This window comes from Schistosoma mansoni, chromosome 1, assembly GCF_000237925.1.
Source record: "Schistosoma mansoni strain Puerto Rico chromosome 1, complete genome".
Classification (NCBI taxonomy): domain Eukaryota; kingdom Metazoa; phylum Platyhelminthes; class Trematoda; order Strigeidida; family Schistosomatidae; genus Schistosoma; species Schistosoma mansoni.
The window spans coordinates 9,718,543-9,734,985 of NC_031495.1; the positions used below are offsets into that span (position 1 = coordinate 9,718,543).

Sequence of the window (16,443 nt, forward strand, 5' to 3'; positions counted from 1 at the left end):
ACATTGTATTGTTACTCTGGTAAGATCTACCGCGTGTATCCTCCCACGGGGTTGTCAAGTCAGCTCTGATCAAATAGGACGTAATTTACAAATACATGACCAACCCCTGTTCATGTCTCAAGTCTTATACGGCAATTTAGGTTTGCTGTAGGTTGAAAATATAAATTCATGTAGACGATATATATATATATATATATAGGTTCATGTACATTAAACCTTAAATTATTTTCCGAAATATGAACTCAGCAAAATACATATTGACATATTCGCTGAAACTGGACAAAAAATAAGTTGTAGCAACGTCTTTCATCACCTAAATGATATTCAAACAGGTTGAACGTGGGAAGGTGAAATTAAATAATCGGTCTGCCATTTCGTTAACGCGGCAGAAAAAACGTGTTCACGCTGATCATATAATTTGCTCAAGTTTACTGTAAAACCCAAATGCTTACAAAATTCGTTCGTTAGTGTACAGTTCATATTTCTTGAGACTAACGTTCCTCTTATATCTACGTACTGTTATCCATACATTATTCTGTTTGTCATGGTACTTATAAAGCACATTGTTATCTTACAAAATTTTTGATACGATCGATTTAATGCTTTTCTTTATGAATATTGAGAGTAATCTAATGTTTTGTGAGATATCTTGTCCTCTTAGTTGTGTTTTATATTTTGTGTTTAACTTGATTACCAAAGAAAGTATTTATGTAGTTTATCTTAAACACAAAATAACATTCTTAGTTTGTGCATGCGTAAATAACCTATGTGTCTATTTTGCTTAGTCCGTGCAATTTCAGACAATATGTCACATTTAACGCCTCGAATTTACTGATTTTTTGCAATATACAGGTTTTGAAAAAACAGCAAATGTGATATTTAGCGTATAAAGTATATGATTAAGTAAGGACTAGTGTGCATTGTAAGTTAGACAGAAACATTAAGGAACGATAACTCATAATTCTGCAGGGTTGGAAAAATGTAACCGTGAGGATGGTAATAATAGCTTTTATAATAATACAAATGATTTGATGACATATTCAGAAGACAAAAATAACCCAAAAGGTAGTTTACTAACAGAATAAATCCCGAAATCTCATCCAAACATATTTTAAAGGTCAGCACCACTGATCTGGTTATGTTATCAACAAGGTAACCAAGATACTATTAATTACCACTTTTTTGTAAAGACTAATATTACCTGGCTGTCTGAATAACACTAAGTGTAATGAGATTTTAATAGCCTAGTGACTCCTTTATACTTAACAGAACTGTGACTAAATGATCGTAGAACGTAACTCTAAACTGTTAGGTCACTTGCTTAAAATGTGTGTTGTTAAGTCTCATGAAATAAATGTACCTTTTAGTCTTGTTTACTCAGTCGTACTACTGTGCACAAGTTGCATTCCACAAATAATGGATCATAGTCGGCAAAAACACGTTAAAACCCTTCAAGTGATTAATGTGGGACTCGGTCCCGTTTAACGCCTTAAATATGCTTGTTTGAGTCCAAAAAATAGGATGTTTAGTGCCTCAGTCAGCTTAATTACTGAGTAAGCGTAATAATTCCAAGTATGGGTTTGCCCTTCAGCATCCGTTTCTTTAATTTTATTTGTTCAACTTTGTAATTTTTCAGGTTTGCTAATGAATTTACCCAAGAAACCAATATTTTTAAATGACTTTTCGTAAAATAGTCCCATGTTTCATTCGATCGTACCAAGTAAGTTGACTCATGTTCTAAGTGTTTGAAGGACGCCATACATGAACTTAACAAATCTATTAAACTGTCGAATTATTTAACACCGTCAAATCCAAGGCTTTTGAAAGAACAAAGGTATGGGTTGTCCGCTGTTTATTGCTCTGCTGTTGGAATTGAAGTATGTTCAAGAATTTCTTAAGTTATTTGTACAACAGGATCAGCAACTACGTGACTTACATATTATACATGTCACAGGGTCTAAAGGCAAAGGTTCAGTTTGTTCAATGATTGAAAATATTTTACGGCAATCCGGATTTCGCACTGGTTTTTTAAGGTTAGTGAGTATATACATTCAACTTTTGTTTTTTATAGTTACTATAGTCAGAATGCGAATTTTAGGCAGTAACCAGCTTATTTAACTGTTGGAGCTTTAATAATTGAGTAGTCTATTCTTTAGTGACGTCAGAAGTGTTGGATGTTAATAGTTTTCTTCGAGAAACGTTTTAATCGTCGTTCCAAATTTCACTTCAACAATTACTTGTTTAGTCATCGCCATTATTTGTCATCTCAGTGAGTGAATACAGGCTTTCATGGAGTATTTGTTTGGACGCTGATCGCAAGTTACTCCAATTGTCGGTGTTCGAGTCTGAATAAACTTTAAAACAAATACCCGATAAACTTCTCTATGTTATATTGGGGCATTTCCTGTGTATTGAAGAAGTTAAATGGTTAATGAAACAAGAAAACTGCCGTTTCGACTTACTCTGGTGAGGAATCTAGTAGAAGTAATAACGATATAGCTGAAAGCTCCTCAAAGACACTGAATCTCGGTGGAGCCACCCGTATAATCTGACTCACAAAGTTCATTTTAGCTGATTTATATGGAAAGTAGTCTTAACAAAACTCCAAATAAATAACTAATCAATATCTTCATTTTAGTTATCTATACTAATGATAACTAATAGTATTCATCGGAAAGCTTAATTTCTCCCCAGATCGATCAAAAATATTAAGTCATATCAAATCATTCACCTTCTTTTGTCAACTGATACCACATACGGAGCCATCAAGTTATCAAAAAACGGGTGTTATGTTAATTAATCGTATATTTGTATATTTTTGTTTTCTTTAAACAGCTCTCCTCACCTCATAAATGTTGAGGAAAGAATACGGATAAATGGACGACCCATATCTCGTGATCACTTTGCTAGTTTATTTTGGGATGTGCGTGGGACACTTCTTGAGTTTACAGTGAGTCTCACGTTGTTTTCAAATGTACGACTAGCTATTACTACTACTAACTAATCTGTGATAAATAACTGATTGCAACTAATATGGAAAATAAGTTTCAAATATGAATTCAAGGTACATCAGAGTCTTCGAATCGGTCGTATATTAAAATCAGTAACCTAATGTGTTAGTAGGGTAGAGCGTTATCGTCTCATTCTAAAGTCAAAGTGAAATCAGAGGATCCTGATTGGGCAAATTTTCAGCCAATCATTGCTAGTAAATGAAATGGAAAAATACTAAAAGATTCTTATATAAATTTTGGATAAACTTTAACGTTCTTACTATACTAACTTTTGCGTTTTGGATTTTCGAGTGTATTGTTGTTAACGTCCAATTCTCATCCTGACTTAGGACCAGTTGAGTAAAATATTATGTCCAAGGGATACAACGAGATAGAATTTCAAAATCATTTGATATGGTTTACTATGGGTAATAGTGCCACATCTTTTAACACTATATGTTTAGTATAATTGGTTGCTAGTGATCTTTGTATGTCCAGTCTAAGCTAACTTCATGAACTAGCTAACAATAATCCCAAATCTGTCATATAATACAGTACTAAGGTGGTGCAGCAAACCAAGACAGTCTCAGTCCATTAACAATCAGACTGACTAGTATTGGTAAATACAAACTATCCAACTGCAGTCCGCGCTACTATCGTTGCCATTGAATGAGAATGTTGAGTTACAAAAGTCATAATCGGTCTCGATAATACAGATAAATTCACTCTTTGTAGGTATCATTACCAAGTTTTGATTTGATAATTTTGAATAAATTGAGCATTGGGTAGATTGTTATAAATAAATTCATATATTTGTAATATCCCAATGAGTAGAAAAATGAGATTTTCAACTCATTGGGTAGATTGTTATAAATATCTTAATTTATTCACAAAAATTCACTGTTTATTCCTTTTCTTGACGTGGTCGATTATGCATATCATGATAACGTAATCTGGCCATAGTGGCTAGACCACTTGCTCCTTTAGGTCTTACCATCTTACCCAGGTCAGTTGGAGGATGTTAAAACTAGGAGTAGCAACTTGACGTCTAATGGCGAAGTTGTACTGTTGACTGTATAATGGTATGATAGTAATGAGGCCTTGGGAACAACAGATTTCCATCACCGGTGGTGAAATCTGAAAAGTATGTTAGCATATTTGCAACTGTTTACTAAATGGTCGTGTGTGACTGGTTCGAGTCAGTTGTCCCTTTATCAGGTTCTGGGGCACGAATGTACTTTCTGCCGTTCGACTCTAGTTGCATTCCCCGACTTTACGGAAGTTTTGATTGAGTTAACTGAGAGCTTTTGTGACAATATTTGTCATTAAAAAGGGTGGCAAAGAGGTATATAAACCATTGGCAAGGTTCTCGAATACTATTGATCGAGCCAGAGCTTATGACGAACTGTCATCAAAATTTATAACCTTAAATGACGTTTCTCAGGGTTTTTATTTCGGTACAAGGGTTTTTCGGAAACTACACTGCTGTCGTCTAACTTTTTAGGGGTTAATTTCTTATCAGGAGATCCACTTGTCGACCCAGAGTATGCAGGTGATATGGTCCTTCCTGTCTAGTGAAGGAGCTGACAAAATACAGAATCTTATAACTACCTGGAGTAACAATGCGAGCTTGTTTGAGTATGACTGACTGACACAATATTTAATTCTCAGTTCTAATGATACAACAAAATCTTGTCAATTAAACTAACCAGATAAAAGAATCAATTGAACGTTATTAATATTTCATTTGGCTTCACCAAATGAAAGCACATAATTTTAGATATTAATACAAGCTTTCGGAGAGCAGTTTTACACCTTCACCGTACTCCACTATTGTTTTAGGCTTATGTAATACAATGTTTTTGACGTAATCAGTGTAATATCTAAATATCTGAATAGATAAAGTTTAATTTCGTTGATTTCTCTTCCTGAAAACTATGAATTCAGTCGAACTTGATGACTGAATATATGTCTTTATATTGGACTTTAAATCTCATTGTTTCAGTTGTAAGTTTGGCACTTGATAGGTCTCACAAAAGTACATAGATAATCCGTTTCACATGATAGTGAAAACACTTGTCTATCAACTATCTATTGATAGATGAGAGTTCCACTCCGTTCATCGTGGTTTAGAAAATCGGCCAGTATCATTAGTTCTCGACCAAACAGTCTGAATGCAAAAATTTATACCTGACAAGTAAGTTAAGTTATTCAGTTATATTATTCTCGTTTTCTTATGTTTATGTAGAAAACCTCTAATAATATACCTATGCCATCGTTTCTTCATTACATTTTTGTAATGGCTTGTAAAGCGTTTATTGATGAGAAAGTGAGTTTACTTATGTTTATTGGCGTTTACCAGTAATATGTGAAGATATTTTTGTCTTAGTGTTTCGATCTACATAATGTTGATTGGGGTTGAAAGTGATGACGAACTGGACGGTACCTCCAATATAAGAACTAATCTATGCGACTAGAAGGACCGAACGACTTATACATAACCACAGAAACTTCATGCGAATAAAATACTAATTAAGTTTTTCGAGTTAAGGTCGACAGAATGACGAATGAGAGCTGAATGTTTTACAATTTTTATTTTATATTTATTTTATTTAAACACATAAATATTGGTACAAGGAAGCACCAGATACATATGCGCCGCACAAATCTCATTTGATTTGTGTGAAGGCTGTGATACTGCCCAGGTGCGCAGACTGAAGCAGGTGGTTTTCTTAGGGGGCCACACCCCGAGCCCTTGACCTGAAGGTCTAGTCCACAAGGCAGTGGAGCATCGTAAGGAGATGCAGTCCCATGGTAGACGGGGATCAATGATTGATTCGTACGCCATTTGTTCCCTCACGATATTGGAGCCCATGTGCACCATTGGTTTGGAATCAGGGTTTTCCAACTCCCCTAGATGGACTCGCCTTATCCACCAACCCGGTTAAAGCGCCGGACATTCGCTTTTCGTCCTCTCAATTTCGTAAACAACAGTAATGCCACGAGAATGCAGTGAGTAGGACTTCCCTGGCAGAGGCTATATATTCGCTGGCCATGTGAGAGCATTTCGAGAGGGAGAGCGGACTCTCCCCACTCTCGGCCGTACCAGGGCATTTGGGGACGTTTTACAATGTATATACAGCATAACATCTCTGGCTGAAGTGAGTTGTTCACCTTAGGGATAATGTGTTATATCTTAACTCTGCTACTTAATGAGGAAACTGGATGGACTATACTACAAAATACCACTGAATAACTCTTTAACCTAGTGTTCATTAATTGAGAAAGCAATAAAAACTTAAAAAGTTTGTTTCAACTTCAGTCAATAATTATACAGTGTAAGCTTCGTGGGTATTTATAAAAGATTTTTGAGATTTTCTCCAGATTGATCTATTTAAACTGACGAATTCTAAGTTGCCAGTTTCAATTTTACATGTGTATTTTATGAATTTCAAAATAGCAATTTAAAAAAATATTTTTTTCTGACTGACACTAGCAAACTTTTCTGAAAATATTTGATCTAAAACACGACAGAAGAACTACAACGAATCACTAGATCGCACAGAACCAAAACATTCTATAAAATAACGAACACTCCTCAAAATACTTAGTTTAAACAAATGATAAAATCCTTATCATTTCGACACGAAATTATGTCTGCAGATTAGGATATATAAATTGTGGGAAATTCTGTATTGGAGTCTTATTATGAAATCGTAACTTGTCCCAACGAACATCTAAACTGCACAAAAACACCTCCAAATAGTCTCGTAGAACTAGAAAATCTACAAATTAAACCAGCAATACCAGTACATAATAGATTTAATGACCATCAAATGGATATTAATAATATCGAAATCGTTCAAATTGGATTTTCCAATTATATAGAGAGGCAAGTGGCTGAAGCCGCTCTTAACAGAAAGGAAGGCCTGACAACACAAACCATTTATCTGAATTGCCACACTGTTAATCCCGTTAACATCTCATACAACTAAAAAAATTCCTAACTCTTTCACATTAGAAATGCCGCATTTTTTACACACACACATTCAATTACCCAGGTATATCTCATACAGTAAGAAATAACCTTGACCGAAATAACGTAACACTAAAATAAGTTTAAGTAGTGCAAAGAACTCCGCCTGTAGCTCTTCTGGGGTTACTGCCGGTCCCAAGCCCGGGTAAACGAGGAGGGTCGGGCATGAGATCAGTAACCCTATTCCGTAGAAAACGCTAACCAGAATAAACGAATTAAACCATTTAAACTCTCCCCTTCGTGTCGGAGCATCTTAATTCAGAAACATGACTCCTCATGACAAGTGGCGAGATTCTTAGGAAATCACGAGGCTGATGCCCCTTCTAACAATCAAAGTAACACTTTTTATGAGTGCATGGAATGTCCGAACAGTGTTCGAGACCGGATAAACCAATCAAATTGCTGGGGAAGTGAGGAGATACAACTTGGCGGTTCTCGGAATCAGTGAAACCCATTGGACCCAAGCTGGACAGATGAGATCAGATTCGACAGAGATGCTGCTGTGCTCTGGTCACGAAGAAGAAATTGCTCCACATTCAGGGAGTTGCTCTGATGCTATCCAAAGAAGCACACAAAGCACTCATAGGATGAAAATCTCATAGACCCAGGATCATCAAAGCATCCTTCAAGACAAAGAGGGAGGGGATCACAATGAATGTTATCCAATGATAGCAATAACGATGATAAAGGTCAGTTTTAGGAGAGGCTGCAATTGATCATGTTTAAGTGCTCAGGAAAGGACTTGACTATCCTGATGAAAGACCTAAGCTCCAAAGCAGGGATGGACAACACTGGGTATGAAGATATCATGGGACGACATGGACTGAAAGGAAGAAGGGAACGAGTATGGTGACAGATTTGCAAATTTATGTGCATTTAACAAATTGGGTGTAGGCGGCACAATATTCCCACACAAACGCATACACAAAGCTACATGGGTCTCATCGTATCACACTACAGGGAATCAGATCGATCATATTTACATCACTAAAAAATTCAGGTCATTGGAACACGTGAGAACCAGGAGAGGAGCTAACATAGCTCCAGATCACCACCTGTTGGATGCAAGATGAAATTAAAGCTAAAGAAACAATGGACAACTGAAGGAACAATATTACAAAGGTTCAAAACAGCCCTCCGAGATCCCGACAAACTCAACGAAATCAAGATTGCTCTTCACAACAGGTTCCAAGACCTACAAGATCTACTTAAAGATGAAACTACTATGGGGGACAGCTGGAAAGAAATAAAAGAAGCACCAACCTCAACATGTAAGCAGGTGCTGGGCCTCAAGAAGCATCATAATGAATGTATCTCTGTCGAAACCCCAGACAGGATTCAAGAAAGCAAAAACAAGAAAACAGCCAATCACAGACTCATAAACAGAGGAACAGATTGGTAGAACACTTTGAAGAACTCTTGAATAGGCCAGCTCCATTGAGTCCATCGAAAATCGAAGCAGCACCTGCGGACCTTCCTACAGATGTCACTTCACCAACGACCGAAGAAAGCAAGATGGTCATCAGACAAATCAAGAGTAGGAAAGCAGCAGGACCTGACAACATACCACCTGAGACACTGAGGTCAGAAACAGTAGCAACCGCAAACATACTTCATGTTCTATTAGGGAAGATTTGGGGGGAAGAACAACTGCCGACAAACTGGGAAGAGGGATATCTCATCAAGATATCAAAGATAGGTGATCTGAATAAATATGGGAATTACAGGAAAAGTTTCCAACAGTGTTGTTGGACCGGATGAAAGATTCAGTGGACGCCCAACTTCGAGATCAACAGACCGGATTCCGTAAGGATCGGTCGTGCACAGACCAAATCGCGACACTGTTTATCATCATTGTACGACCAGCCGAATGGAACTCGTCACTGTACAAGAACTTCGTTGATTATGGGAAAGCATTTGACAGTATGGATAGGAGAACATTATGGAAACTTCTTCGACACTATGGAGTACCTGTGAAAATCATCAATGTCATTCGGAATTCATACGACATACTACAGTGCGAGGTCGTGCATCGAGGACAACTGACAGACGCATTCCAAGTGAGGACCGGAATCAAACAAGGCTGCTTTCTCTCCCCCTTTCTCTTTCTTCTGGTAGTTGACTGGATTATGAAAACCTCGACATCTGAGGGGGAGCACTGAATAAAATGGACAGGTTGGATGCAATTAGACGATTTGGACTTCGCAGATGACTTGGCTCTTCTATCCCATACAAACCAACAAATGCAGGTGAAGACAGCTAGTGTGGCAGTGACCTCTGCATCAGTAGGCCTCAACACACACAAGGGAAAAAACAAGATCCTCAAACACAACAGAGAGAACAACTCAATCACACTTGATGGAAGAACTGTGGAAGAGGTGGAAAATTTTACTTATCTGGGTAGCATCATCGATGAACGAGGAGGATCGGATGCAGATGTAAAGGCGAGGATTGGCAGAGCAAAAACAGGATTCCTACAGTTGAAGGACATATGTAACTCAACACAACCGTCAACCAATATCAAAGTGAGAATCTTCAATACGAACGTCAAATCAGTCCTACTGTATTGAGCTGAAACTTGGAGAACTACTACAACCATCATCAAAATAGTACAAGCAATTATAAACAGTTGTCTACGCAAAATACTAAATGTCCATTTGCCGGATACCATCAGTAGCAGTCTACAGTGGGAGAGGACAAATCAGGTTCTAGCTGAGGAGGAAATTAGGAAAAGACGTTGGAAGTGGATAGGACATAGATTACAGGAAACACCAAACTGCATCATGAAGCGAGCTCTAACTTGGAATCTTGAATGGAAACGGAAAACAGGAAAGCCAAAGGACACACTGCACCAAGAATTGGAACAGACCTAAAAAGGATGAACAACCATTAGGAAGGACTGAGAAGTATTGCCCAGAACAGCGTTGGATATAGAATGCTAGTGGACGGCCTATGCTCCTCCATGAGGGGTAAGTAAGTAGTGTAAAGGACCTAGGATAGAATAATTTTAATACAACTAAAATTAAAGTAGGTCTGATCATATAAATTCAACTTCTGATTTATTTCTATTCTCCAAAAAAGTGCTTCACAGTAAGTCACGAAACTTCAGAAATTTAATTTTATCTCATTCATCAGGATTGTATAAATATTGTTGTTTCTGTAATTCTACTTTGAAATTATCATCACCTATTCATGTCTTATCTTATTTGCCTCTCTAATGTCATAATATAGCTCACAATTAATTCAACATTCCAATCATTAGAGAACTGTTCTCTAACTTTTTAAGTGATCTTTAATCAATTATTGTTATTTGTTTATTTCTAAAGGTTTAACTCTTAATGTTTACTTCTAGGTAGATGTCGGGATTTTCGAAGTTGGTATCGGCGGACGCTATGATCATACAAATATTTTCAAGTGAATTAACTTTTTGTTTATCTAATCACTTGTATTTTTAAAAATTCCGTTCCATTTTGCTCTGAGTTGATTTTTAAATTCCATTTGTCAATCGACCCCATAATATTTGCTGGTAAAATAGATAGGTTACTTACACACTGAGTGCAGCATTCCTAGAAGTTTCATTTAATTCTTTGCAGTACCATTTGCTTTGTAGAATATCCCTCTAGGAGTTCAGATTATTGAAGATTGATCAACAATCAAATGTCTTATCAGATATTCTATAAACTATTCTCTATGGTGTATATATACCATAAAATTAAAGGCTTCCGCTTTATGCAACGTACTACTTTGAAATTGTAATCGCACTTTCATATTGTGACGATTTATTCTGGCCATATTGGCTAGACCACTTGCTCCTTTAGGTCTTACCATCTTACCCAGGTCAGTTGGAGGATGTTAAAACTAGGAGTAGCAACTTGACGTCTAATGGCGAAGTTGTACTGTTGACTGTATAATGGTATGATAGTAATGAGGCCTTGGGAACAACAGATTTCCACCACCGGTGGTGAAATCTGAAAAGTATGTTAGCATATTTGCAACTGTTTACTAAATGGTCGTGTGTGACTGGTTCGAGTCAGTTGTCCCTTAAGTTATGCAGTCACGCTCCCAAGTCATAAATAATCCAGTTTCCTCCTCAGGCACTTTGAGAAGAAATATCCTTCTGCGATATGGGGAACGGAAAAGTGACAATCGCTCTCATACCTACCTGTAACGACACATGAGATTACCTTGTTGACACTGGGATCCCTCTGAGACTTCTTAGTATTTCTTTTATCTTCATGTGCCTCTAATGCTAAATAATCCTACTGACTGAAAGCTACTCTAGGTTCCTTGGAACGACTCTCTAAATTACACGTTGGATTATTGCATGTCCAAACCCTATGTCAAGCTGAACATCATGCCTCACCACTATGACCGTAGGATATTGTGCTGTTAATGTGTGCTGTCTCCGGAATATGCGTAGAGTATCCCAGTGGGTTCATTAACTTGATCTAAACTAGATAGTATGGTGAGCCAATACAATCTACCCTTCATGCCTCTAGAAAGATGACAGGAACAGGGACATCTTGCCTGTATTCATATTGATAATTTCTTATGTATTATGCAATTAAATGGTACAATAAGAAGTTGATAAGAAAATGACGAAGAGCGACGATAACTCATCCGTAGACTAACAAAATGTTTGCATGCTGATCGTTGACAGATCGATTGGACTTAAAACTCTTTAAGTATAGAGTTCCAGTCTTAACGATCAAGTTGACTGAAATATTAGCTGCAACGTAGGAGTGATGAATTGTTGGAATTGTGATGGGAAGTCATGATCAATGGAGTTCTGGTATGTCTGAAGGCAAACACTCGTCATCAAGGTCGTTTGATGGTCGTTGCGACATATCTCTTACTAATTAAAGTCAGGAACGTGTTGAGTTGGATGCCAAATTTATTCTTCTGAGATTTAAAATCTCTTGATTAGACCAAAAGATGCTAAGTGTGCACTACTGATGAATCATGTCCTTGAACAAAACACCTGTCCAATGCCCCCTGGTTTTTATTAATGGTTCAACTGAAGTCAGTCCTCAACGAATAATCTTATAAATTAAACTTATCTCCACAAAACGTCTATATGGAAAGCAGGAAGCAAACATTTTAATTTTAAGGATATTTTTAAACATACTTGATATGTGACTGCTTTTGTTCACGTATTCAATCCTTAATATTCACTCTTTTTGAAAAAGAAGATAAAACGTCTTATTTTAAATCATGCTAAATTTTTAGAGATCCTTGCGTAACTGTTGTTACAAGTTTGGCACTGGAGCATACAAATATTTTAGGCCATACCATTGCTGAAATAGCTTGGGCTAAAGCTGGGATTTTTAAGGTAGTCTTCACCATTATGTTTTTGATGTATTGTGTAGTCTTGTTAAGAAAATGTTATTTCTTTTTTAGCATAAAAGTTTGAACTTAGATTTCAAACAATCAGGTTGCTTATTTGAGAAATAAACTTTAAGTTAAAATTCTACGAATAGCAAGGATGCTAAGAAATACTCTTCTATCATCACCCTTAATATTATCGACATTATCAGGACAGACTTCATACTCTTCAATTCCTATTTTACACTGAATACCAATAGTCTGTGATTGTGGCAGTTAGTAGTAGAATTGCTTTATTAATAAATAGTGCAGATTTATTACAGCCTAAATATTGAGTGTTGGCTTAACGGCCAAGACGTTCGACATTGAACCAATAATTTACTCTTTCGAACCTCGCTCCACGTAATTCGGTTTGAGGAACTAGGTAATATCATTAGCCCTTATATTTAAATTGTAGTCCGAAGTATACGAACCTTTGTACTGGCAAATGAGTTAATAAGATATTTAAATTACGGCTTAACTAGGCCATCGAAAGTTACACTCTTATTTTTTATGCTCTCTATGAAATATTCCTGTAATAATCTAAAAGATCTAAGCAAATAAAACCCTCCTATTATATTAAACTTTGGCGTTCAAAATTGATCAGAAAACCCGAGTTTTGCTCTAAGGTTATGAGAAAAGTGTTTCAGTGTAATATAAATCTATATGTTAGTTAAGTGAAGATAATATTTGAGAAATAAAGAATACGAGTCATAATTTTTTTGAAACTCATTAGTCCGGCACACTAACATCCTCTTGGCTTTAAAAGACAATGGTCACGATTTCAAATCATTTGTAATGGTTCACTTATTCTTTGTTCCCAACCAACTTTTGATTATCATAGGTATAATATAATTAATGTATCTTCCACTTTCGTTTATAACTTATTGATTAGGTCGACTCGATTGCCAACGACCGGTACAAAGATGTTCTAAAAGTAGCCAATTACAATGACTTGATCAGAGTAACATAAATCCATTTTATTTCAAACAGCAGACCAGTTAGTTCCGGGTTGGATGAAATACGTCCTAGATTTTACTTCTCGGCTCAAAATACAAATGTTCAGAGCAAGTTGTCCTCGGAAATGTTTTTTTTAGGTGACAAACCTTCCAGAGGTTTTTCAGCCCAATGGTTGCAGGACTTGATTTTATGTTTTGAACCCCTATTACCTAATTTGGTTCAAGCAGCTGGCTAAACATTCACTAGATTTCACACCTCAGGTGTAGCTTTAAGTTATGTAAATAAACCCATACTTGGTTATCATGTCCTACGACCCGTTAAATATCACGTGACAAAACTTGCCGATCAGAATATTAACTTCTATGACCTCGTCCCTGTGATAAATCAATGACGTGTCAAAACAGAACTCGCAGCTGTGAGTCATCTCTGAGTCCTTATTGGTTCTCTATGTAGTAGCTTCTCACCAAGCCCAACCCGTTCATTCCAGAACACAAATATCAGCTTCCGCTGTACGAGTTGCATATTTCAGACATACGTGGTTTATATACAAACAGATCGCGTCACACCATAAAATGAAAAAATAATTGTCATCCAAGATCAAGCCGAAAGTGGCTGTGAGTACAGGCGACTAAGTGATGGATTTGGAATAAGTTAAGCATAGTAAATTGCATAACTAACCAATAAGTCAAATGAAAGCTTATAATAAAAGGAATATATGTATATAAAATCCCGTTACTTAATAATCATCCAATAAGAGTATGTGTAATTACAGTCCATAAATAATTCTTAGCAGTTACCATTTATTCTTCGTTCGGATGTAACATCGGTAATTAAGTTTTACCACTTATTTGCTATGTAAAATTGCGTTATCGAAAAGGGCGGTTCTGTAATCCGATTGATAAGCCTGATGCTTAAACGCGTGATGCTGGTTATCTAACCTTTTCTTAGTCCCCCAGAGATCTACATTCGGGTCTCGGAATGATTACAGAAGACAGGAAGTATGAAGAGGAGCTTTACTTTCAAAGTTTGTTTAGGTACAAAAAAACAAGATTATTTGCAAGTTCACGTGTAATATTGATACTCAGGGAGCCTCGGATGATATGCCGAAGTTTCTAGTAATTATTCAGTCAGGTTATAATACGTAATCCACGATTTTTCTGAAATTCTCTGGGGACTTTCCATTGAATGCTGTTTGGTTGACGAATTTTCAGCTTCATTTTCCAAATTTTTAAGATTTCAAATAATTTTTGATTGGTTCTAACAATCGAATCCTAGATTTGTATTTTAAAATGTCTATTACCTATGAAATATAAGTTAAGTTTTGAGCGAATGCTAATTTTATTTATTTCCAATTCTGCTTAACTTTTTCTGATGTAAACCTTTAAAAAGACTGGTTCCATAGCAGTAGTCAGTCATGGACAATCAGATGAAGCAATGCATAAGTTTATTGAAGAAGCTGAACTTGTTAATGTAAGTGGTACACGTTGTGTTTTTTTTTTAAATATCATTTAACTGTGTGATATGTTGATCAATTTAAAATGAGCAGAAAAAGTAGGTGAGTTGAGTATGTGAAACTAGTTACGGATTTGGTGATCATCTTGTGCTAATGAGGTATGGCAACTTGGACCGATGCATATATGTACCTGGTCCTACGCCGTAGCTGACTAACTGATGTAATTCCATGACAATTTCAAGGCAGTCCACTCAAGGTGCACATATACTATAAGAAACCGAATAATTACAGTCACTAAAATTAACAGTAGGAAAATACAAACCCCTCATAGACAAACTAAGCAAAGTTCAACTTTCTACTCATTAGTCTACTTTTTTCATCTGGATATATTTTCGAAATGTTATGTCTTCTCATGTCTATTTTGTATTCTTCACTTCCAGTGTCCTCTATATGTTGCACCTACATTAGATTCACTACTGACTACAGAGAATATGACTGAACCAATTAAGAATATTTTGAACAATACGAATACTATACCTAATAGCCAATTATTAAATCTTGCTTTAAGTTTAACTACAGTAAATTATTGGCTTACTAAGTTACATGGAACTACTGATGATGGTAACGTTAAAAATATTGGTTAGTTATTACATTGTTTACCCCTTAATTGTATGTTCTTTTTTTAAAGGTTTTTTATGCTGATTAATTGTATTGTTAAAGTTTAGTCATTCTCGCTTATGAAAATTTGTCCATTTTTAATGATCATTTTTACTGCAAACGGAATCATTAAAAGTCAATGATGCTAGATGTTGAGATGGTGCTATATAATTTGACTTTTACCGACTTCCATCACTTGCATTGTGAACAAGATGTTTGTTTACCGACCGACCATACGGCAAGTACTGTACACCTCAGTCCGCTCTCTGTTAATATCCTGCTGCTGCGAAATAGCGTCTATGAAAGTAGATGTGTGTAGATTTCAAGTATTTGATTACACTTATTTTCAAAACAATCCTCGTATATTATGTGACCACATAGAGTGGAGTTCTGAGGATAGGCTTAGAGTACTGACTAGTAACAGTAAGTCCATTAATAAAGCCTTTATCAGCTGAGATGGTTAGGACATGCGTTACCCTATGTTGACCGAACTAGGTTGAAAAAGTCAGAACAGGACATCAGTTCATTGAGTCACACTTTTAAAATAATGTTTTAAACCTTGTCACGAAATTACTTTTAAATCAGTTACTTCCATCATATTAACAGCATAAACAAACTGTACAGTCAGAAAAAATCCCTTGTACTGAACTGCGAAAATAATCAAATAATGAAGTTTTTCCACTGATTAGATATTTTGTGACAGATTTCTTATTATGTCCATAAAGTTAAAAAGGCATATATTAAACACATTCCAATGAGCAATATGACAGACAGATGTAACACAATTTCCAAGCATAGGTTTGTATAACAATTGATGATACTACTCCATTGTCCAGACTGGAATAGGGTAGATTGCAATTTGAACATGCTACCTGGTGATTGAAGAGCAAGCTGTCACTCTACAACAATGGAAAATAAGCTGGCAAGTGACGGTGTGCGGATATAGAAGGAGATATTAGTCGATGAATCATACTGAACGTATA

At 36.2% G+C, this 16,443-nt stretch overlaps 1 protein-coding gene across 1 annotated transcript in view; it reads left to right on the top strand.

Moving 5' to 3' along the window:
• Positions 1–1,836: 1,836 nt before the first annotated feature.
• Smp_162030 (folylpolyglutamate synthase) overlaps positions 1,837–16,443 on the top strand; it is a gene marked incomplete at both ends in the record, with an annotated part of 28,456 nt that continues 13,849 nt past the window's right edge. The window contains 7 exons of the mRNA XM_018793186.1: positions 1,837–2,033; positions 2,836–2,950; positions 5,239–5,319; positions 10,379–10,440; positions 12,256–12,358; positions 14,740–14,820; positions 15,244–15,442. Coding sequence (XP_018647724.1) covers positions 1,837–2,033; positions 2,836–2,950; positions 5,239–5,319; positions 10,379–10,440; positions 12,256–12,358; positions 14,740–14,820; positions 15,244–15,442 — 838 coding nt within the window. The remainder of the gene's footprint in view (positions 2,034–2,835; positions 2,951–5,238; positions 5,320–10,378; positions 10,441–12,255; positions 12,359–14,739; positions 14,821–15,243; positions 15,443–16,443) is intronic.